This window comes from Sorex fumeus, unplaced genomic scaffold (genome assembly GCF_029834395.1).
Source record: "Sorex fumeus unplaced genomic scaffold, SorFum_2.1 ptg000061l, whole genome shotgun sequence".
Taxonomy (NCBI): domain Eukaryota; kingdom Metazoa; phylum Chordata; class Mammalia; order Eulipotyphla; family Soricidae; genus Sorex; species Sorex fumeus.
Genome location: NW_026606118.1, coordinates 11,360,520 through 11,385,558, shown reverse-complemented (window position 1 = coordinate 11,385,558; position 25,039 = coordinate 11,360,520). Strand labels below are relative to the sequence as shown.

The window sequence follows — 25,039 nt, the reverse complement described above, 5'->3', positions numbered from 1 at the left end:
CTGTAACAAGCATGATTCCTGATACTACAATTACACAATGCAAAAGGAAAGGGGGAAAAACACAGAAAGACTAGCTCTTTGATGTTCTCTGAAATAGTTTTTATTTAAATATATATTTTTTCTTTTTGGGTCACACCTAAGTAATGCTCAGAGCTTACACCTGGCTCTATGTTCAGGAATTACTTCTGGTGGTGCTTAGGGGATCATATGGGATGCTGGGGATTGAATCTGGGTCAACTGCATGCAAGGCAAATGCACTCCTCACTGTACTATTGCTCCTGCCCCTAAATACATATTTTTAAATTGCATATGAAAACAGCAAGCACTTTGACTACTTGGTATTTACTGGATGTTTTATCCTTTATCCCTTCTAAGTCTTTTTAGCTCAGTAAACCTTCAAGCTATGTGGTCTGTAAATTTTAAGGCATGCGTAAATCTCTGAAGTCTTATTCAAATAAGACATTGCTTGAAATATACATACTGGGATAGTGTTTTTTTTTTTAAGTTAACTTTTTAAAAACTTCTCAACAACTTGGTAGCATTTGGAATATAATTAGAATAGAATTTGGAATAGAATAGAATTTGGAATTCTATTTGCCTTACATAATTTCATGGCAGAGAACAATCATTTCCCTACATGTCTAATTAATGGAATTATAAGATAAATGAAAGCCACCAGATGTGTTGAGAGGTGGAGAATCGCCGCAGAGTCCATTAATCTGGGCATCTATATAGATAAAGAAAAACAATTTTGACTCAAAGTACAGACAATGTAAATAACTTTAAGCTCTTGTTAGGCCCCTGTACATCTTTGAAATCAAACTATCTGTACATGAAATAAAACTAATGCAGAAAGCTCCAATGTTTTTAAGCACAGGATTAATTGATAGCAATAAATTTGTTTTTCTTTTGGGGGGTGAATTTAATGGAGTGAAGAAGAGAACAGGGTGGCATAATATTACATTAACATTATCACAAAGTTCTGCTGTAATTGCATCATATCATGTGTGGTTCCCAATCTCTTCCTACAGGCATATTTCTTTCTCCCAGCCCACTTAAACTTCAAAAAACATGAATAATTCAGTGCCAGTGTGGATGTAAATGCAAACATCTTACAAACAGATAATGTTGGAAGGACTTTTTGCTCTCTTATTTCTGCTACACATTCTAAAATGCCCAATGTTTTATCTTCTTATCTTTGGCAATATGCTTGAGTATAACCTGAAACACAAAACTACATACCAAACCAGAAAGCCACCAACACATTTTAATGGTTAAAATTAGTAACACTAATTGCATCTTTTCTCTCTAGTATTCTACCCTTTATTTTTTACTCCTCTAACACTTTTAAAATAGAACAGCCTATGTTTAGTGCCTTAATATTTTGTAATGATAATTACTTATTTACAACTATTTGGCAGAAGTGGAGTTTGACTCAAATTAGATCTAAGCATATCAAAATATAGAAAGTAAATTGATTTCACATATTATTTAGGATAATCATACCAAGATAAAACTTTACATAAAGACATGGGTCAAAACATATTGGTATGATTAATAGAAAAAACTCTAAACCCCTTTTGCAGAAACCACCATTATCACCTAAATTTCTCACATCTAATTGTACTATACTTACAATCAAAACTAAAAGCATATTATCAGCCCATAAAATTGGAAGTGGCAAAGCAATCTACACTGTTGATAAAGGGTGAGACCAAAGTGAAAGAAGCAATAACTAAATAGCTAGAAAGTTACAGGAAATAATAACAAATGCAATTAATTCAGAAAATAAGTCTAAAGTTTGCATTAGAGAATCAGACTCCCTACCTTTATAAAGAAAGAGAGCAATATTTACTATTTACTATTGAGAAAATTGTTACAAAAAGTTCAATAAATGATATTAATAATTAGCACTGTAGCACTGTCCTCCAGTTCTTCATCAATTTGCTCGAGCAGGCCCAGTAACGTCTCCATTGTGAGACTTTGTTGTTGCTGTGTTTGGCATATCAAATATGTCACGGGTAGCTTGCCAGGCTCTGCGTGCAGGTGAGATACTCTTGGTAGCTTGCCGGGCTCTCCGAGAGGGGCCAAGGAATCGAACTCGAGTCGGCCACGTGGCTGCATGTAAGGCAAATGCCCTACAGCTGTGCTATTTCTCCAGCTCGATATTAATAATATTAAAGTTTAAGGTAAAAGGTAAAGGTCCTCCCGTTGATCGTCGATTTGCCCGAGCAGGCCCAGTAACGTCTCCATTGGAGACTTTGTTGTTACTGTGTCTGGCATATCGAATACTCTCGGTAGCTTGCCAGGCTCTCCGAGAGGGGCGGAGGAATCGAACTCGGGTCGGCCATGTTGGCCACGTGTAAGGCGAACGCTCTACCCGCTGTGCTATCGCTCCAGCCTATTAAAGTTTATTTTACTAATAAAAGTGCAGGGGTTAAACAACTTTATCCATCACGTTTAATCAAAAACAGAAGTAACTTGTTTCAGTATAGCATTTTGCCAGAGTAATAATGATGATTGATGCTAATATTTTCTATTTCAGTTTTGGTTTGGACTACAGTTTGGTTTGGGGATGCTCTCAGCCCTGTGCTCAGGGGTTACTCCCAACAGTGCTTGGGAGAACATACAGTGCCAGGGACTGAACCCAGGATTCACTATGCAAAGCCTACACTCAACCCGCTGAATGACCCCCAAGGTTTCTATTTTCATTCAAGAAAAGCACTCAGTTGTACAGCAAAGCCTTCCATTCAAATACCTGCGATGTTTGTAGACATCAAAAGATACACTCAAAAAGAAGTTGAAAATTCAAATTAGTCGGGTGTTTCAGAAACGAATATTGATACTTACTTGGCTGCTGAGAACTGAACCCACTTCAATAAAGCCTTCTTAGCATTTCCCTGGATCTTGGTGGCCACTTTCCTTTTACTGGGGGGACTGGCTGTCTCGGAGCTGAGAGTGCTGTCCACGGAGGAAGCACTACTGGACAAAGACTGTAGCGCTGGCAGGTTACTGGTCAACTCCTCTATCTGGGAATTAACAAGGGTGGAAATACAAGAATCATCTTTGTTTCTCCTTCATCCTTTCCATCTAAAGATGGTATATTGTTGACAAAATATAAGTACCTAAGGGGCAGGATGGCTGTCCCATGTTCTTCCCACTGCATCTAAAACTCTACCTAAACTCAGTAACAAGAACAGGTGAAAATATGAATGAAAGAGTTAATATAAGAATGTTTCTTTCAAACTCACAGGCTATTACTATACATTAAGAACTTGGAATGATAATGATACATCAATATAAATTTATTAATCATAATAAACAGACACATTTATGGGGAACACTGGGGAGTCAATGTATGTGTGGATACGGAGCTATAGAAAAATCTCTGTACCACTGCTCATTTTTGCTGTGAATCTAAAACTGTTCTAAAAGAAAACTTTAAAAAATAATCTAATGAGTATAAAAGTTATTCTGGATAGAATAACAAAGTATTTTCCCTTCTTCATGGGGGTCATAGGACTGGACCTGGAAAGCGAAGTAAACTTAATTTTCTATACTAATATCTCAACTCCTTCTTTTCTTACCTACTTCTTAGATTTGGTACCCCTGTTTGAGTTCTTTGGGAAAACTCTATGCAGAACACCTTTGAAAGGAACAAGAGGAATTCTCCAACAGAAAACCATGGATCTGTGAAGGTTACCTTTTAGCTAAGATGAGGGTAAAACTCAAAGATGTGACAAATAAGGATATTATGAAAATTCCCACCACCACTTCCTTTCATGATATCCTATTCACCGAAAAGGGAACTGGAGATCAATACCTGGAAATAGAGGATAATGGTCCACACCAATCCCAGGACAATTGCAGGCCGGCCATCAGCTATATCTGTGGCGTTAATGTTGACTAACTTTATCTGTTTAAAAAGAAGAACTGAACTAGTAACGTACTAGAAGATTATAATCACCCAATTACACAGTAATTAGCATTTGATTAGACACCATCAAACTCTAGACATGCCTAGTTAAGTGGTACACAGGTGTAAGTGAGAAAAACAAGCACATGATTTGGATGGGGTGTTCTCGAACATTCATTAGGTACACAATAAAAATAACTACAAAGTGCACTTATGAAACTTGTTTTAAAATTTAAAATAAAAAAATGATATCATGCAAGGAATTGCCAACAAAAGCTGGACAGGAGAAGGGAAAGATTTATCTTTTCTTTAACATTCTTTACAGTCATAAGGTGATGGGGACTTGAAGGAGATGAGAAGTTTAAGGAAACTCACTTACTTTGAGGTTTGTTACCAAAAAGCATGAAACTTATGTTTTCTTTTACCTATAAAAATCAGGAGTTCAAAAATTCTATAAAGTTTGTACTAACCGGTGATCCTCTGTAAATGGACTGACATGAAAAACAAAGGGAGAAGATAATTCACATACACAAATGGTCTTTCACAATTTAGGCAGTATGTTTAGAGCACGATCTCAACATTACATTTTAAAGACACAGGAAAGTTTAAGAAATAGCAAAGTAGAGACTGGAAGTGTTCTGTTCCAATTTCCCAGTTTGAATCCTAACTATAAACAGTCAAGACAGAAGTTAATCTCTCTATATTTGTGCCCAATTATTTACTCCAATGGCTTCCCAAATATCAAAGTCAAAGTCGTTATTTCTAAAGTTAAGTGTAATAAATGTGAACGATGACCCTTTAGTCTCCATAGAATCAAATTAAAACAATTTCTGATCATCTTTCTTACAATCTTTAAAGTAGAGTTGCTTTTATTTTCCTGGTTTCTGGGTCACACTGAGTGGTGCCCAGGGGTAACCCCAGGCTATATGCACAGGAATCATTCCTGGCGATACCTAGGCACCATATGGGATGCCTAGGACCGAATCCAGGTTTGCTGTATCCTAGGCAAACTCCCCACCTATAATGGCTATAATGGCTATAATCCTTAAATTATAAAGATGTACTTCCCTTCGACTTCTGACTCAACAATGTTTCATCATGATTGAACGAAGTGCATAATTAATAATAAAGTTTCTAAGTTTGTGGATGATTCACTATACAAAAAGTTATCAAGTGAAAAATCATCTCCTAAATATTTTAACTCTTGAGAATTCATTTGAATTAGGAGTTATTTCTCCAACAAGTGGGGCTGAGTGGGCACAAAACTCATTGGGAGTAGTTTAAAGTTGATCCGTGGACTTTGTTTTAATTCACCAGTGAGATAATTTCATGTTCAGAGACAAAAAATTAATATTTCCATAGTTTAGAATCTTGTGTGTTTACTTCTAAACTGGACACAGAGTAAGACAGAAAATATATTTTTGGAAAACAGAGAGCACATTGATTTTTTTTAACACTTTACAAAGAATCTATTGCAAATCCATTAAGTATTTCAATTGCTCTGTTTAAAATCTCCACACCCATTCAGTACCCAAGGACCTCAAATGATCATACATGCCAATAGCCCCAAGACTGTTGCATTCCATAGAGATCACATTATTTCTTTCATCGCATATCGTTCTTCTAAAAAATGTGGTTAAATATGTTAAATTTTCTTTTTATTCTTTTTTTTAAAAATTTCTAGGTAGATTAGATTTTTTTGGAGGAGGATGTACTGGGGGTTATACATAGCTATGCTCAGAGTTTACTCTGGCTCTACAGTCAGGGTTCATCCCTAGAGGTGCTCTGAGGACCATATGCTGTACCAGGGACCAAAGACAGATCAGTTGCATGCATGGCAAGCTCCTTTCTCGTTATACTCTCTGGCCCAGAAGATGTTGAATTTTCTATGACAGCTGACCTCTACCTACACTATGAAGTTAAGATTCACATTAGTAAAGAGTCTAAAGGTACTATATTCTGTTTATCAAAAAAAAGTTTCCATGATTATTTTTTTCTCCTAAAAATTGTGTGTTCCACATAGATTTACACATAAGTGCTCTCTTTTTCTTTGGTTTTCTTCATGGACTATTGTTCTCTTTGAAAATCCTGCTAAATTTCAGTCACTGATTAATAGTCTACTGGGCAACATGGGCACTCAGAAAAATGTGCGAAGAGATTGAAGAATTTCCAAAAGCAAGGGAGAGGCTGGCATCATACTGATGAATCTTCCCTCAGCCCTGCTATGGAGGTACAGTTCTAGGAACTGCTGGAACAGAATCTCCAACCTTGTTGATAACACACTCACTCATGTTTGAGAGCTCTATTTCTAGACAATTGTTCTCAGTCGAGGTGAGCTGGGTTTTGGCTTTTCAATCAAGTCAGAGGTTCTGCAGGCACAGAACTGTGACCACACCACTTTCCAAAATTCAGTATTAACCTCCAAAGTTACTAAATTGAGAGACCATTTTAAATAAGGTAATCAACGAAGTCATGTAGGAGACACCAGACCAATGCACTGGGGTTCTTCTCGGGAAACAAAGAGATAATGGAACACTCTGTCTTCACACACATACACAGAATATTGTGACAAAGTGACTGTCTACAAAACAGGAAGAGAGGATGAAAGCAACTTTCCCCATACTTTGGGTTCCCTGGAGGGCTAGTCCCATAATTGCAAGACAATTTCAATGCTTCAATTCATCTAGCCTGTAGTTTTCTCTTATAGAAGCCATAGCAGATTACAGTAAAACCCACAGATGTTTCAAAATAGTCAAACTACTTGAGAATAAGCTTAAAAACATTTTATATTAAAATTCAGATAGCTGCTGGGGCTGGAGCGATGGCACAGCGGGTAGGGCATTTGCCTTGCACGCAGCCAACATGGCCCATCCGGATTCGATTCCCAGCATCCCATATGGTCCCCCGAGCACCGCCAGGAGTAATTCCTGAGCGCAGGAGCCAGGAGTAACTTCTGAGCATCGCCAGGTGTGACCCAAAAAGCAAAAATAAATAAATAAATAAAATGCAGATAACTAGGGCTGGAGAGATAGCACAGTGGGTAGGGCATTTGCCTTGGATGTGGCCGACCTGGGTTCGATTCCCAGCATTCCGTATGGTCCCCTGAGCACTGCCAGGAGTAACCCCTGAGTGCAGAGCTAGGAGTAACCCCTGTGCATCACCAGGTGTGACCCAAAAAAGCAAATAAATAATAAATAAATAAAATTCAGATAACTAACTTTTCTTGATAAACCGAAGACCTATTGGATAGAAGCATCACTACTACACTAGTTGCTTTCACTTGGGGGGTGGTGGCTGGGTGGGCACACCTGGCCCTGCTCAGAACTTACTTCTGGCTCTTTGTTTAAGGATCATTTATGGCAGTGCTCAGGGGACCACATGTGATGACAGGAATTGAACGGGGGTCTGTCAAGTTCCAGACAAGCATTGTAAGTCCTGTACTGTCTCTGGCCCCTTCTAGTTGCATTCTATAACATGTCAGATGAGCCGAGCCATTCTAAAGTAACACAGTTGACTACCTGCATTATCTAACATTTAAGTAAATAACTAAACAATTAGATTTAGAAAATGCAGAGGACTAAACTTTCATATCTTTCTTATGGACATAGGTGTAAGTGATCACTGTGCTTATACCTTTTGGGGAGGAGGACTGAGTATTCACTTTAATTTTAATTGCATGAGACTATTTGGTTCTCCTTTTACAAAAAAATATAAATATACATCTCTTATGTGCACTATGCCAAGTTTTCAGAAAGGTGGTTAGTAGTTATCTCCCCTAATTACTACTTAGAATGATCCCCCTGGCACCTGGTTGTAAAAAGAAATTCATGCAAAGTGGTAGGACATATATCTGGAATAGTGTTACCTTATACAATTCTTATCAGACACTACCATAAACTATTTTTTTTCTAGCTATGAAAGCAAGTGGGAAAGTAAATTCTGGCATATTTTCTCCAGTAAAATTTGAGGAGCACATTCATTATCCTCAAATCAAGCAAAATGCATATCTAAATAGTAAACAGATATTCTGTTATCTCAAGAAATAATTCTAAATTAATCTTTAAAAAAGTAAGCACAAAGGTCAAAGAGAATTTTTTGAAAAGCCAATACAATTTCTGGGGCTGGCGAAATAGTACAGTGGGTAATGTACTTCCCTTGCACATGACCAAGCCCAGTACCCCAAATGGTCTCCCAATCACAGCACAGAGGTAGGGGTAAGGCCTGAGCAGTGTCCAGAGTGGCCCCCAAACAAAAAAATCCCCCCAAAACCCAAATACATGTTCTAATAAGAAAACAAAACAACATAATGAGAGGGCACCAAAGAACCTTCAAAGTCCCATTTTCCCTCACAACTAACTATTCAGTAAGCTTACAGAATAATTTAGAAATAATACATTAATTCTGTGGCTAGCATTTAAATGATAGGAAATAAGGGCTTGTGAAGACAGGAGTGAGTGACATCCTTGGGATTTGTTCTGAGATTCAAATGTATTATTTGTGATCCTTCATGAATACAGTATTTAAAACGAATATCCTCTATTTTTTATTTTTAATAAAAGTTGCTTGATAAAATAGACCCAGTGGCCTTCCTTCCCTCTCCCCCAAAAAAGTCTTCCTTGAAAAGAACGGCCTTTGACTCTCTTGCAAAGTAGGTTTTTTATAAGCCAAGACATTAGTTTCATCTAAAACTTAGTAATTAAAATAGGAAGCTTGTTTTCTATTCTAGCCAATGAATATACCTCTGAACAAAGCAGGGCACAATTATAAAGCTGAAATGGGTTGGCTTGAGTGAGCAACTTAGAATTCTCTAAATATCCTTCACAACAAAGCTTCTTTCAGCCTTTTATGAAACCTCATGGAGGGAGAGACTGGAAGAGGAGAAATCCACCACTAAGAATATTAAAAATGTTCAGAAGCAAGGTCGAATATTTTACAAGAAGTGAATATTATTATTCCACACTATATTAATAGTGAAATCTCCTTGGGCATGAAATTTATATATGGAACCAAACATTATGCTGGTAAATTGAGCTTATCAAAATGTAAATAGTTAAAAGCCAGAATCTATCATTTCTGTAAATTTTTATTTGTAGAGTTCTTGTCTTAAAAGTTTTCAATTATGCATTTGCGGGATAAATGAATGAACTAAGTGCATATAGACTGAGGATGAAATAGTCAAAACATCTTATCATCTGGAAGTAGTAAGGTTGGCTATGGTATTATTTAACATCGATTTTCCCAGTTTCCACAAACAAGAAAAAGTTACATTCAGAAGAATTAATGCAACTTTTCTGGAAGAAACTATGACAACATCTAATAAAATTCATCTTAACATTTTACTCAGCATTATTTTATTTTTTTGGAGTCTACACAGAGAATCACTTCCAATAACATGAAACTGCTCGTTATAATTAATTGCAAAACTGTTTCTGTTTAAAAAATTAAAAATAAGCAATAGTGCTTGAATAAACTATGCCACACCCAGACAGCAGAAAATCATATAAATACAAAAAATGAGTTAGAAAGATCTCTATTAACTCTGGATTTGAACCCTGTTTCCTCAGGACTATATCCCAAGCGCTATATCCTTGGAACAAATTCCAAGGAATCAAGGTTGCATTGCTCTCTGCACATGGTGAATGGTCACCAAAAAAAAGTGTTTTGTACTTTGTTTTTCAGTGACCAAGTTTCCAATATTTGTGTTAGGTTAAGGATAGACCAAAACTTTTATACTGACTGTGTTTGCCACTTTCCTGTAACTAGAAAGTAATTTCCCAATTTTGCTGCATGTAAAAACATACCATACTGCCAACAGCTGTCTGCTCAGGCTTCCTTCCTTCCTGTTCCCTCTTACCTTCCTTCCTTCAAGGAACCTGAGCGCTGTGCCGATGTTTGCCACAGCATGGATCCGCTTCATCCGACGCCCTTGTTCGCAAGGCTGTAAAAGGGAAAACAGGAATCAATCTAAATGCACACGTGGAAAAGATAAGCCCGTTCAAATGGATGAAAATGTCCTGGAAGCCTATTCGATAACCACCATAAGACTCAGTTTCTAAAAAAGGATAGCAGATCTGTAAGCAGTTTTCCGTATCCAATTTATTCAGTGAAAACATTCATTCTCAGCTTATCTGTCCAGTCCTTTGCCTTTCAATTTCCTGGATGTTGGTACACAGCAAGTCACAAGCTGTCTAGTTTAGTCAGACGGTCCCCTCTATAGGCTAGGAAATATTGAGGAAATTTCCAGAAGACAGTACTCGTGGTGCATTGCGGGGGCAGTATGTTTGCGGGAAATTTCTGGATGTCTTTTCCTGTTGGACTCTTAAAATTTCTCTTGAAAAGGATTTCTCTATAAAAAATACTCCACATTACTCAACACTTGTTCTCAATTTGACCAACATGAAAGTTATGGACAAAATTAACATTAGATTTGAAGTCCAGACCAAAATTTAGGGAGCGTAAGAGCCAAGTTTAGGGGGCTGGATAAACAGCACAGTGGATAGGGTGTTTGTCTTGAATGCAGCCAACCTGATCCCTGGCATCCCATATAATCCCCCCAGCACTGCCAAGAGGAACTGCGTGCAGAGCCAAGCCCTTAGCATTGCTGGGTGTGACCTCCCCCTGCCCCCCACCACCAAAGAGCCAAGTTTATTTTTTCCCACTTTTTTTTCATTAAAGCACTGTGATTTACAAAGTTATTCACAGTTGAGTTTTAGACATACAATACTGCAGTGCTGATCTCTCCACCACTGTCATTTTCCCTCTGCCAATATTCCCAGCTGCCCCTCCCCCAGCCTGCCCTCTTAACAGACACCTTTCTAAGCTAGGTTGCTAAAGTTTGGGTCTCTTGATTTCAGTGTTATTGACTCTGTGGCTGGATATTTGTCTCTAAGAGTTAAGTTTTAAGAGCAGGAAGGAAAATGTTATTCATTGAGCAGTACGTGATAGTACCTGGAATGCTCAAGGAATTTGAAAATTTAGAACTCCAAATAATCTCAGTCAATAGATATTAGCAACATCCTTGGTATTTTGTGGAACTGAGAGGCTAAGTAGTGGATCTAAGAGTGAAAATTTGGGCCAGCCTGTGACTTTTGAATTTCTAAAGTAATGCCATTTTCCCAGGGTTGTATAACTGTAACCTCATTTCTGTAACACCAGAACTCTAAAAAACCTAGTCAACGTTCAAACCCAAAAAATCTTTACACTTCCAGGAGCCAGAGAAATAGTACAGTGGGTTGTGCACTTGCCTTGTGCATAGCTGATCTGGGTTTGATACCTTTCACCCCATATGATCCCCAAACTCTGCCAGGAATGATTTGTGAACACTAAACTACTCAGGACTACACCCTCAGTATAGCTAGATGTGCTCCCAAAATAAAACAAAACAAATCCTTAAATTTCCAGTAAATATTATAACCAGTAATAAATTTTCTGGCATGATTTAAATAGCATATTTGAATAGAAAAATACACTTTGTTTTTGACTCATCATCTATTATTTCTTGCATTTATTTAAAAATCACCTATTTTCTAGCCCTCTGGCTATTGATCAAGCTGCTTAATGGCCATGATCCCAGAGACTCACAAACGAATCTCAGAACCCAGCAGCTTTTGGAAGAAATCCCTCCAGATTTAATTATTAAAAGTTCAGAATTCCAAAATCACGTGGCCACTATTGCAACTGCACGGCATCATATGCTATTCATAATCAGAAATAGAAAACAAATGATCTAATTTTGCCTTTTTGGTAGTTCTGAGTGTTGGGGTAAAATCCCAAATAATCATGGTGGGTCTGGTGTTGAAATATTGAATGTAGAGAGGGAGTAATGTGGAAATCATCTGCCACACAGGTAGGGGGAGGGTGTGGGATAGGGGACACACTGGGGTTCTTGGTAGTGGAAAATGTGCATTGGTGAAGGAATGGGTGTTCCATCATTGTATGACCAAGACTTAAACCTGAACGCTTTGTAACTGTTCTTGCGGTGATTCAATAAATAAATTTATATTAAAAAATTTCCTATTTTCACTTGGGAACCTCTACTATACATGATACATTCTCATCAATGGTCCATAGTTGGCCCATAAATAACATAGTTATTTACTTTTGAGGGGGCACACCTGGCAGTGCGTGGGGCTTCCTCCTGACTCTGAGGTGAGAGCCCTCTCCTGGAAGACTCAGAGAATTGTATGCAGTGCCTGGAATCAAAACTGGATTGGTTGTGTACAAAGCAAACACCTTACCCACTGTACTTTCTTAACTTCTCTTTAGCTATTAATTCATTAGTATTATAATTAAAAAGCACCATTAAAAGCTGCCCACTGAAACAAAATGGGATCAGGCAATTCAATACCAAATTCATTCCTCTCAGTACCATCAACTTTCATTGTATTCTTCTGGCTTTGGAGATGCATCAAATTCTATTCCAAGACAATGCTTTCCTTTTTATATAGATACTCATTTCATTTGTATTCATTCTTAGTGTAGAATTTTATATACAGGGTAACCCTTTACTCAGTTTGAGACTGGCATTTCTACAAAATATTGATATTATAAAATCCATTCTTCTTATCTCTTGTCATCAATTCTCATTCATTTTTGGCAGCTATACAATATGCCACTTATCCATGTTCCTAATGTTGTGAACGTGGATTTTATTCAGGTTATTTCTGTTGTGGATCTTGCTGACAGAACATTTTTGGATGTCACACTATTGTTATGAGTATGAAGAGTATCTTTTGGATGCTAAGCTAAGAGTGAAAATTGGGTCAGAATGTGACTTGAATTTCTAAAGTAATGTCAAATTTTCACAAGTGTTTGCACTACCTTTGACCCTTTTAAAATTAATTTATTATGGTTAATATTTCACTTTAGGTACAGTGATTTACATATTGTTAATGATAGGGGTTTATGCATACAATGTTCCAACACCATAGCATTCACCAAAGTGGTCCCCCACCACCATAAATTCATTCCTATAGGTCAGTTCTCAGTGCTGTTGTCTTAGAACATTTGCTATTCCCATAATCTATCAGATGAGAGAGATCAATCTGTGTCCGTCTCTTTCCCTCTGACTAACTTCACTCAGTATGATACTCTGCAGATCCATTCACTTAGCAGCAAATCATATTTCATATTTTCTGGTACCCTATTGTGTATATACCACATTTGTGTATTCCATTGTGTATCCACTGTGTCTATACTATAGTCTACATACCATACTTTTTGTATGTTCTATCTATTGTGTGTTCCATTGTCTATACCATAATTTCTTTATTCAGTCACCTGTCCTTAGGCACTTGGATTGTTTCCAGATTTTGACTGCAATGAACATAAATGAACATAAATGAACATAAGACTCAGAGACTGTAAAATCCAGATTCCGGAACCGCGCGGCCGCAAATGCGGCCGCGCGACATCTTATCAGAACTTTTTTTACGACATCTTATTGTCTCATTCTTACTTTGGACAAACTTGCAGGCTATCGAATGTAGCCTGCCCACAAGGCAGAGTCTGGCAAACTCCCCGTGGCGTACCAAATAAGCCAAATACCAGTAACAATGATGGGTCTCATTCTCCTAAATAGCCTTGAATATAATCTCAGGGTTAGGATGAAAGAGACGTTACTGGGGCCTGCTCGAGGCAATCGACGAATAACAGGATGATGAAATGAAATGAAATGAAATGAACATAAAAACACAGATACCTTTTCTGATTAGAGATTTTTGGCCTATTATGTGTTTTCAAAAGTCCGGCGATGCTCTATCTCTTTCACCATCTGTGTTCAGTGATCTCGGGCCGCTTCTCCCATCCCCAGGAGGTTGATGGTGATGGGCAGGCAAAAGAAGGAACGAAGGGAGGGCCAGGCTGGTCAGTTGATATCAATTGTAATTTATTCCAATCTTCACTCCCCTTCTGCTTCTCTCTCTCAAGCCTGAGCCCCTCTCACTTCTGACTCTGCCCTCTGGAGCCCGAGCTCCCTCCAAGCTTACAGTCTTAGTTTATATAGCAATCACGTAAGGCAGTGACACAAAGGTGGATTGAACATTAACAAATCAACAAAGAGGGGTAAGACCACTCCTCCAGATTAACTCAAGGATAAAATCTCATCTAAAGAGATTACTCCAGATTACTAGGAGATCTGCCCAAGGGTGGGATCCCAACAAGGGTGTGTTCTTTCCTCAACTAGTAATCTATTTAAATAGTTGTAGTAAATCTACTTCCAATATTTCTAGCAATGGCATTCTGTATGGGCACAGTAAGAGATATAAACTTACAGTTTGGTTTTTTCTGAGGACATCTCACTATATATTCCGCAGTCCTCAGGCCAGGTTAGTCTTCCTAGCCCCAGCAGGGTCCTAGTCTCATCATTACTTACTTTTGGATCATGACAGCATTTGTCCATGATCGTGCACTCAACTTATAGTTGAGTATTGTGGCACTTTGGCCTGGCCCATTTCGATGCCAGGGTAGTGCACAGCTTTCCCTGGGTCCATTCAGTCCCTCATCGGGACCCTGCTTTTGAGGTGCTAGGAACTAAGGGCAACTGAGTGAAGAAAGCAGATGCCCAGGAGTAAATATTATTCGGAGTCAATCAACTGCCAAGTTACAAAGCATAATATTAACTGTCTTCCTGTGTACATACAAAGGGACATTGCTTTAAGTTAGACCCTGCAAAAGACATAATTTACAATACAAGTGCAGTGTCCTTAGAAGGATCTGCTCTTACAAGCTAACAGAATCTCATTTGGGAGGAAAGGTGATTAACTGGCTGGGGAGGAGAGCACAGAGAAGAGTTTACAGATAAATAGAGGAATGGGAGTGACTCGGGAGCACTGTGATGGGTGTAACCCAATCAACCTAAGCTCCCTGTGGCAAGGGAGAAAGGACAAACCAATCTTATCTTACAGCCTATGTGGTAAACACCTGAAAGTAGATTACTGTAGAGTCTAATATGCAATACAGGAACAATTTTATGAATATAAATTCTATAGAAAATTTCTGGCAGAGTTTAAAATATTTCTTTTTTCTTTTTAACTTTTTTTCTTTCTTCTCTTTCTCTCTCTTTCTCCTTTTCTTTCTCTTTTTTCCTGTCTCTCTGTCTCTCTCTCTCTGTATCTCTCTTTATTTCTTCTTGTTTTGGGGCTATACTCGGCAGTACTCAGGGCTTATTCCTGGCAAAGAGCAAGAATCAAACCTGGGTGAGCTATGTGTGAGACAGGTGCCTTACCTGCTATTCAATCAGCACTAAGTAGTTGAGTAAAACCTCAATGACTAGTAACACCTTGTAAGATATAAAAAATGATCACAAAACGACTTTCAGTGTTCTAGTTGCTGTTCCATTTTTCATGTTTCTGTAACAAGCAACATGAAGTAAATTTGTTTTTGCCTACTAAGGGGACAGTTTTAGGGCAGGGTGTGGTAAGAAACTGGGGACATTGTGGAGGGAAGGTCACACTGGTGCTGGGATTGGTGTTGGAACACTGAATGCCTGAAACAGCTGTATTATGAACAACTTTTTAAATCATTTAAAAATGTTTAAACTTATTGTTTAAACTCCTTGTTTAAGCTTTAAACAAAGAACAAAGAAATGAGATTTGGACCCAGACTCACAGACAGCAAAGATCACATTCTTTGTTATGAACTCCACTAAAAATCATCAGCCCGTCCTAAAAGACAGTTCTGTCGTGATGGAAATGCCCTTTGTGTGTTGCCTCGTGTGTTACTGAGCAAGGGAACTGTGGATGCTGCAAATGAGAAATTCAATCTTCTATTTGATGCATTTCATTTAAATGTAACACCCACATGTACTTAGTGACTAAGCTGTTGCATAGTGTTACTGTTCTGCCATCCTAGGTTCAAGGGTGAGCAACTGAATTCCTTGCATTCTGCTGTCCAATTATTCTATATACCACAGATAAATGAGGTCATCCCATGCTTGAAATCCAGAAAGAGAATTGACTTCTAATGGTGGTTTATATACTTTAGGAATATTTTTAATTTTATTTGTATTGAGGCAACAGTGGTTTGTAGCATTATAAAGGATGGTTTAGTTTTCATAATTATATCTAATTCAGCCTTACAAATCAATAGTTGCTGCTGGTTTTGGGCCACATCCTGTGATGTTCAGTGGATATTCCTGGCTCTGTGTTCAGGCATTGTTCCTGCAGTGCTTGGGGGTACCATGTGATGCCAAGGAAGAACCAGGACCTCCCACATCCAAAGCAAGCACTTCTCCCTCTACCTCAAAAGTCTATCTGTTACCTGTCACCACAGTAAACTCCTTGGCTACCTCACCATTTCACACTTCCTCCTTTATGGAGTCTAACGCAAATTTTAAAATCTTTCCACAACATAAATTATAAGTATCATTTTTTCGTGATTTGGTTTTCATCATACAGTGTTCTAACACCTGTTCCTTTACCAGTATACATTTCTCACCACCAAAAGTCCACAGTTGTTTTCCTCTTTCCATCCTCCCTATCCCCAGCCTGCCTCTATGACAGCCACTTTTCTTCTCTCTCTCTCTCTCCATATATATATACACATATATATATACCATATATATGTGTATATGTTGTAGAGAGAGAGGTCTATAGATAGATAGACCTCTATAGAGATATATCTATATAGATAAATATATAATATATATTTCCTTTTGGGCCTATGGTTTGCAATACAGGTACTTAAAGGTTATCTCATACACACACACACTCTCTCTCTCTCTCTCACACACACATATATAAGTATATATATATATTTATATCCCTTTACCTACTTTCAGCATTCAATTCTTGTCCAAAGTGATCATTTCCATTATCATTGTCATAGTGGTTCCTTTTCTATCCTAACTGCCTTCTCCCCAAATCTTGTGGCAAGCTTCCAACCATAGGCCAGTCCTTTTGGCCTCCATTTTTACTGTACTTGGGTGGCAATAGTCTTATAATGTGTGTGAATATATATGTATGTGTGTATAGGCATGTATATGTATGCATATATAGGCATGTATATATACACACACATCTATCCCACTTTATATACCACTCATTTATTTAAAATTAATTTTAAAAATTAATCTTATCTTGCCATCTCATTCCTACTTTGGACAAACTGGCAGGCTACCGAATGTAACCTGCCCACACGGCAGAGTCTGGCAAACTCTCCGTGGCTTACCCAATATGTCAAATACCAGTAACAATGTTGGGTCTCATTCTCCTAACTCTGAAAGAGCCTTGAATATGGCACTTTCTAAAACAAATCTCAGGGCTAGGACGAAGGAGACGTTACTGGGGCCTGCTTGAGGCAATCGACGAATAACAGGATGGTCGTGATCATGAATTTTAATTAGCTTTGAACATGTTGTAACATATTTTATCAATTTCAGGATTTTTAGTTCAAAACATTCTTGATTTATAAATAAACAAGCATATAAATTTATGCATTAATAAATTAATGCATAGCAATTCATATTTGTCTTTTATTATTCCTTCTGTACCTATGCCTAAAGACACTCATTTACATTTTTTGCTATGTCTTTAAACTGTTTTAGCCATGAATTTTTTAATCCACGTATATTTGATCTTAACGTAGTTTATGAAATAAAGTTCTAACTCTATCTTTTTCTGTTGGGACAAATTGCTTTCCTCTCTATTTTAGTGAGTTATCACTCCTTTCCCCTAGACTAACACCCACCTCTGATATATACTGATGTCTCATATGTGTCTTGATCTGTTTCTGAACTCTCAAGTCTTTGCCAAGATGCCCATACCATTATTAATAATCCGCTTTCTTAAGTAATCTAACTCCATTGCCAGAACTGATAACAAATGGTCAAACAGCTGCTCTCAGCTTCTGTTCCTTTGATATAATCTGCCTAAGTGAGAAGGATCTAAACATTAAACAATTGTGCCATCTCATATTTACATCTAAGTTACACACAGCTTGTTGCCCCACCTAATACAACAGTTCCATGAGGATAGAAGCTTTTTCAAAGGACAAGCCACATCTTCATTTATCTATACTTTCCTTAAGGACAGGGAGTGCTTTACCACTGACAGGCAAAATAGAGCTGTGAGCTCAATGGCCTGTTGGTAACGCCAGCCCTCAGGCGACAGGCAACATAACTGAAGAGACTATCCACAGAATTGAGTTTATAGAGGATGGGGGTGGGGGCTGGAGGTGCCTTTATGACAGTGGTGGAGAGGAAACAGATGCCTTGGTGAGGAATGGCGTGTGGGAACTATGAATGCACAAACCTTTCAGTAACACAGAGCTGGAAATCACAGTACCTCAATAAAAAAGCAAAATTAAAAGAACACAGTGATACCGTTTTTTAATTTTACTTTTTATAGCGTTTTACTGATGAGACAATTGTAGATTTCCTAAACAGCGTTAGTGCTCCAGAGGGCAATTCTGCTGGCCACATTCTCCTTTGAAAACTCTCAAGGAAACCACAGGACCTGGATTCTTTTAGATCCTGCTTTCCATCCTAATGTGGTCCTGAACCACAATGTTTACGTGTATAAAATGTAAATGACAATTGCCAGGCTTATTGATAATTTCAGGGTAAGTGATTTTGTGTAATTCAAAATCCTAAAGGGCTCAATATAAATAAATTATAAAGGTTAAATATAGGCACAACTGTGTGTGTCTGTTACCATCTCTGTTAAATAAAAATTCTAAAGTTGCTTCTTGCTTTATGAGCCGATCAAGCACTATTAGTAGGCTTAACCACAAGTAGGATATGTCAAAAGATGTATTTTTTTAATCAAATCATTTTGTTTTGATGGTCATTTGGCAAGATTTCTGCATACCTTGACCAAGTACAAAAGCGGACTTATATTGAAATAAATGTGATCATTCATTTTTATTTTAATGAAGATTTTTTCTAACTTTAAGAAAACAGCTTAGTGAGACCCCTCCTTGCGCCAAGAAACCCAGCCCCGGGAGCCAAAAACCTCCAGAACTCAACTGCTGCCATGCTCACTCAACAGTGAGCATGCTTGGACTGAGTCTCACCCATGAGTGAACCTTTTCCTGGATACTTCATACCACACCCGCCCCCCATAGTCCAAGAGTACTGCACCACATTTGATCAGGTTCAAAATAGGAGGCAACCAACCCTAGAGGGAAATATATTATTTTGGTTCTGCTTTGGGGCAGGGATTGGGGTTTGGGATGGAAACACTGAAATATGGTGGTGGGAGGGTGTAGTGGTGGTGAGGTTGGTGTTTGAATATTAAATTTAACCAAATATTGTGAACTATTTTATAAAATTAAAAATTTTTAAAAGAATATCCATGATATTTTCAACGAAATAGACCAAACACTCCTGAAATTTGTACAGAACAATAAAGCTCCATGGACAGTTAAAGCAATTCTGGGGAAAGAAAAGATGGGAGGCATCACCTTCTCAAAAAAAAAAGAACGAAAGAAAGAAAGAAAAAAGGAAGGGAGGGAAAGAAAGAAAGAAAGAAAGAAAGAAAGAAAGAAAGAAAGAAGGAAAGAAGGAAGGAAGGAAGGAAGGAAGGAAGGAAAGAAAGAAAGAAAGAAAGAAAGAAAGAAAGAAAGAAAGAAAGAAAGAAAGAAAGAAAGACAGCTTATGGGGCTGGAGAAATAGTACAAGGGTTAAAGTACTTGCTTTCATGTGACTGACCCTGGTGTGGTCCCCAGCACCACATATGACCCCCTGAGCACCACTAAAAATGATCCTTGAGCACAGAGCCAGGAATAGGTCCTGAGTACTGTTGGGTTTTGCCCCAACTCACTTCATCACCCATAAAAAAAAGAGAAAGAAAATAATTTATTTCTTGGGAATGTATAAAGATGCTCCCTTGTATCAAGCAACCAAGGGAATACCTTTGTCAATTTAATGATTCTTAGATCTTAATGCCTTGTTTAAGCCTCCTTTCTGTGTTAGTGTTTGTTTTTATTTTATTTGATATCCCCCAGGCCAGAATGTGAAACAAAGACATATGTGCATGTGGTGTATTGGGGGTAAGAGTCCAAGCAAGAGGAGTGACGATACAACGAGAGACAGTCAGAGGGGGAAGGAGAAAAAGTCCACTGAGGTTGTAGTACTGAGATCTTCCACTGTGGGCAGCTGGACTCAGTTTCTCTGTAGATCAAAAGGGACAGACTGTGAGAGACCTATAAAAAAGGGCTCAGATTTGCCACTTCCACAAACACCAAGCTGGAGAATTTATTAATGGACTTCCATACCGTTTAGCTGGGGATGCCTTGGGACCAATGACTCTCTCACACTTGAGGGCAGCCTTGTGCAACTTGTGGCTTTGCTAAGTACCCCAAGGAGAGAAATCCAGAGACATACAACCAGTGCTTGAGGTGAGCTACCATCAGGGATGCGACCATTTCTGTAGCTAAACCCATATGTAAATGGAGATCTGCTCAGGGAACCAAAGGCATCTGTTAGACTAAGAATTAAATGAGATCAGTGATCCACGCAAAATTACTATCAGGTTGTATTTTACTACACACAATTCTTTTGCCAAAGCTATTTTAAGAATGCCCTGCATAAAATTAACTGGGAATTTATGTTCAGGCAAAAAAAAAACCACATCACTTCTTAAAAATATTCATTTCCAAGTAATATTCATTGCGCAATTCCTGTCAAGATGTAATAGATAAAGAGCAAAATAAGCTCTCCCAGTTTTGGACTCTATGACTAATGAGTTATGTAACACTCTGACATGATTTCCTGAGCTCATTTTTCAAATCATGATAAACACTATTTGATATGGTTTATGTTTGCAAACTGCTCACTTCTCTACTACTCTAAAATGAAAGAAAAAATGGAGCAGGAAAAATCACTACTTTTATTATCTGTGTGATGTAAACAGTGTTATTTTCAAGCTCACTCTCCGTGCTTTATTGACTCGGCTGGTTCTGCTGCGCAGAAAAACAAATGACTGTGAACATGCTGTTCTTATTATGCTGTTCTTATTATTACAATGATGGAGGATGTCTGCTGGACCAGGAATCATGCTACACTGTATCTAAGCTTGATGCTCAATGAGCAACTTCATAAATGCACAGATATGAATCAACCTAATGGAAAGCTATCACTTCATTAGAGGCTTATGTTAACTGGCAATTCATCTTCTTGGAGAGCAGCAGTAAATCATGGGGAGTTATTAACAAAACTCTTTAACTTTTAAGCTTGCTAGAAAGAAAATATATGGCTGTTTCTATGCTCTCACAAGTTACTGATAGATTTACCTGTGGATTACTATAAAAGGGAAGAATCGTCTTCTTATTAATTTTTTTTTTTACTGTAGAAAACTTTTCTATTCATTTTTTTCGGATTTTTTTCTTTTTAAATTTTTCTAAAAATGTATGATTTATAAAGTTTTTGATAATTTAGTTTTAGGCATATAATATTTCAGCACTCAAATCACCACCAGTGTCAACGTCCCTCTGCCAGTGTTCCCAGATTCCCTCCAGACCTCCAGTCTTGACTTTCAACTTGACAGGCACATTACAAAGGTCTAGTGGTTGTAGCTTAGCTCACATGTTTTCTTTCTTTTTTTTCTTCTTCTTCTTCTTTTTTTTTTTTTTTTTTTTTTTTTTTTTGCTTTTTTGGGTCACATCCGGCATTGCACAGGGGTTACTCCTGGCTTATGCATTCAGGAATTACTCCTGGCGGTGCTTGGCGGACCATATGGGATGCTGGGAATCAAACCCGGGTTGGCTGCGTGCAAGGCAAACGTCCTACCCTCTGTGCTATCACTCCAGCCCAGCTCACATGTTTTCAACACTGTTGAGTCTGTGCTTTAGATACGTGGCTGAGCATAACATGAGGCCCCCATAGCCATGCCACCGGACTCCACGCCAGGCTGTTTTCACTTGGGGGCGCTTCAGAGGGGAGCAAGTGAGAGCCCTCCCATCCCAAGGGACCCAGCCCCAGCAGCCAACCTCCACAACCCAACTGCTGTCACACTCAAGGCTGCTCCCCACACAGTTCGGCTGAGCCTCACATATGAGTGAACATATTCCTGGACATATCATAAGACACCCCCTACCCATTCTCCATAATTACAACACCATATTTGATGGGGTTCAGACAGTAGGCAACAAATCATAGAGTGAAATATATATGCATATATACATATTTCAGATATATATATATATATATATATATATATATATATATATATACCAAAGCTTACATCACCCAAACTTTAACATGTTAATGATATCCTATAGAATGTCTTAGTGGCTCCTGCCAAAATAGAACAATCTTCACACTGTTTCCTATATGGACACTTTTTTGTAAGCATGTTCAGCAGTTCTTCATAACAGACAATACAAAATATATTCTTTCACTTGTGTTTTGGGACAGGGATTGGGGTTTGGGATGGAAACATCCCAAATTTGGTGGTGGGAAGGTGTAACTGTGGTGGGATTGGTGTTCAAATATTAAATGCAATCAAATATTGTGAACTAACTTATAAAATTTAAAAAATTAATATATATATGGCTGTACCAATCACTCATATCATAAGAATAACTGAAGCTCTGATGTCTGTTTACCTATTACTTCCATTTCCTTCCTTGTTCTTCTTTCTAATCCTTGCGATCAAGGATGACTTAAGCATCCCTCCTTAACTACAGTACATTTTCATGTATTCTATAGTTCACAGATAAGTGAGATCATTCTATGTTTGTTTTTCTTGGGAAGAATCCCTCTTCTGTGGCTAATATAACTTCACGAACCGAACTCCATACCCCCAAATGGCAAATGCAAACAAGTTGACATGTTGGTTCACAGAAAACATCCTTACCAGTTTCTGCCCTGATAGGACTTCCAGAAGTGCAAGCAGTTTAACTCCATCCTTCATATCTTCAAAGAGGTCATCTATCACCATCGGGGGTTTGCGCTAGAAAATGAAATTAAAATGAATAAATGCAAACATCTCTATCTCTTCCCTATCCACTCATTGTAATGAATTAGTCGAAGGTATTACGTTACCAAAATTCTTTGTTTTTAAATGATTGGCAACTACCAACTGTTAAGGGGGGAAAATTCCTTTAGGGATAAATTGAACAGGCAAAAATTTCAGGAGATTCAAAGTTTCACAGATCCAATCAGTGTTTTTCTCAAGAGGGATTTTTGTCTAGGGTGTAACTTTGTCATACAATCAAAGAAAAGAAAATCATCAAGCGAAAAAGATGAGAGAAATCTTCAAACAGGACTAAAAGACAAGAAGGAGATGTTACAAAAAAATGGAACTGAGATTCCTACTTTGCTATTTAGCATGCATAAGGCCAGAATTTAATCAACACTTACTTCAAGAAACTCTAACTCTGAAATTTGCATTTTAAGATTGTCAGGTCACTGGACAGATCTAATCAGTCACCCGGGGACCATCTGGTGGCACTTTTTCACAACCCAGAGAAATAATTTAGCAAACCTGTCAGTGAGACATCCAGGAGCTCAAACTCAATCAGGAATAACTTTGTAAATTACAGCACCTTAATAAGTTACAGTCATATAAAAAAGAAATACAGACTGAATACTAGAGAAAATCCATTGCCATATTGAAAATTAAGTCAAAGCCCATTTTCAATCCAAAGAGGTTATTTTATATTTTTAGTAAAAGGTTTTCAAATTATTTGTGTGCTAGAATTCATCAAATCTTGAATTAAGTTCTAGCATGGTGCAGAAGAAAGTAAAGAAGTACCGGTGCTAATGTTGATGGTAAACCAAGGTAAGCATACTTGGATTTCTTACAGAATGAGTAAGTTTTCTCCAGGTAGAACCGGGTTTCAAGTTTGAGGGTTTTCTGATTTTCACTAAATCCTATAAATCCTACAATGAGGTTAAATTCCTGACCTCCAACTGTCATTCTTTCCTTTAAAAAAATTTCTATGTAGAACTATTTATCATCAAATGTTTTATTGAAATGTGCCTTTTTCTTCTACCTGCTTGGTGAAAACGTTTTTATTTTTCTTGTGACTTCATAAATTTCAATCTCTGAATGGTATAACTTTAATTTAAATGCATTTTTTCTCTTTTTAAGGTGAACAGCTGACTATGTTCTGCTCTCCTACTGCAAAACTCATATTCAGAAATAATAGGGCTTTAATTTTCAAGCATTGTCTTTTAACTTTAACTATTTAAGAAAATCCCATTACTCACACTGTGTTTCTTATATGAGAAACAAGTAATAATGACTCTATATTCTAACTACATAAATAAAATTATACAGAATAAAATGAGACTCTACCACAAAAACTCTAGCATAATAAAAATCACCAATTAACTATGGAGCCACTGAATTATATCTATTTATTATCCAAAATATACATTTGTATTCAAATAACTCAAATACAATGGAATAATTTAAAAGTTCGCAAATTTGTGGTCTATTCAGTGAACAAATACAAATGAAGCTTTTCATACACAGGCATCCACTACTTTTCAAAAGTTCACATTATGTAATAATAGGTATAGTAGTTCTCAGGTTCTTGTCTTTAGCATTTAAGACTGAAAGCAAGTGACTGGAGCTGAAATAGCCAAATTCAGAAACTGTTTTATTTAATAACTGTTTTATTTATCTAAACGTTGGGCATGGGAGTCTCCCGGTGGACGTTTCCACAACGAAATAGACCACATCATATTCAATCGACGGTTTTGCCAGACCGATGTCGCTGTTGTCCCAAAATTCCAAACGGGATCGAACCACCATCTCCTTCGTGCAAAATTCTACATCACAGAGCGGGGAGAAAGGGCAGCAAAGTTCAAAAAGAGAACTCCCAGAACGACCACCAAATGGGAGCTCTTTGGCACTATTGCGGCAACATGGGAAGATGCCATTGTTGACAACATTGACAAGGAATATGATCGACTGGTTCAGCATCTCCATGATTGTGCGAGGAACGCCAAGAGAGAGATAGCCACAAAAAAATGCCTGTCTTCGAAAACTCTTGAGCTTATTCGCCAAGGTGGTTTGGAGCATGCCTCAGGCAACCGCAAGCGAAGGTCTGAGCTCACAAAGCAGTGCAGAGATGCAATCAAGGAAGACGTCAAAGAGAGAAGAGCAGAAGTGCTGGTAGATGTGGCAGAAGCCGGGAAAAGTATTCGTAATGCCCACCTGTCCTTCGCCA

At 37.9% G+C, this 25,039-nt stretch overlaps 1 protein-coding gene across 4 annotated transcripts in view; it reads right to left on the bottom strand.

Moving 5' to 3' along the window:
- The window catches only part of SYNE1 (spectrin repeat containing nuclear envelope protein 1), a 566,819-nt gene that overhangs the window by 424,713 nt on the left and 117,067 nt on the right, over window positions 1-25,039 (bottom strand). For 2 of the 4 annotated variants that reach the window (XM_056125930.1, XM_056125932.1), the window contains exons 3-7: window positions 22,714-22,809; window positions 9,771-9,854; window positions 4,387-4,407; window positions 3,824-3,916; window positions 2,851-3,029 (exon numbers count right to left, since the gene is read on the bottom strand). In XM_056125930.1, coding sequence (XP_055981905.1) covers window positions 2,851-3,029; window positions 3,824-3,916; window positions 4,387-4,407; window positions 9,771-9,854; window positions 22,714-22,809 — 473 coding nt within the window. The remainder of the gene's footprint in view (window positions 1-2,850; window positions 3,030-3,823; window positions 3,917-4,386; window positions 4,408-9,770; window positions 9,855-22,713; window positions 22,810-25,039) is intronic. The other 2 variants (XM_056125931.1, XM_056125933.1) reach the window with 1 other exon arrangement.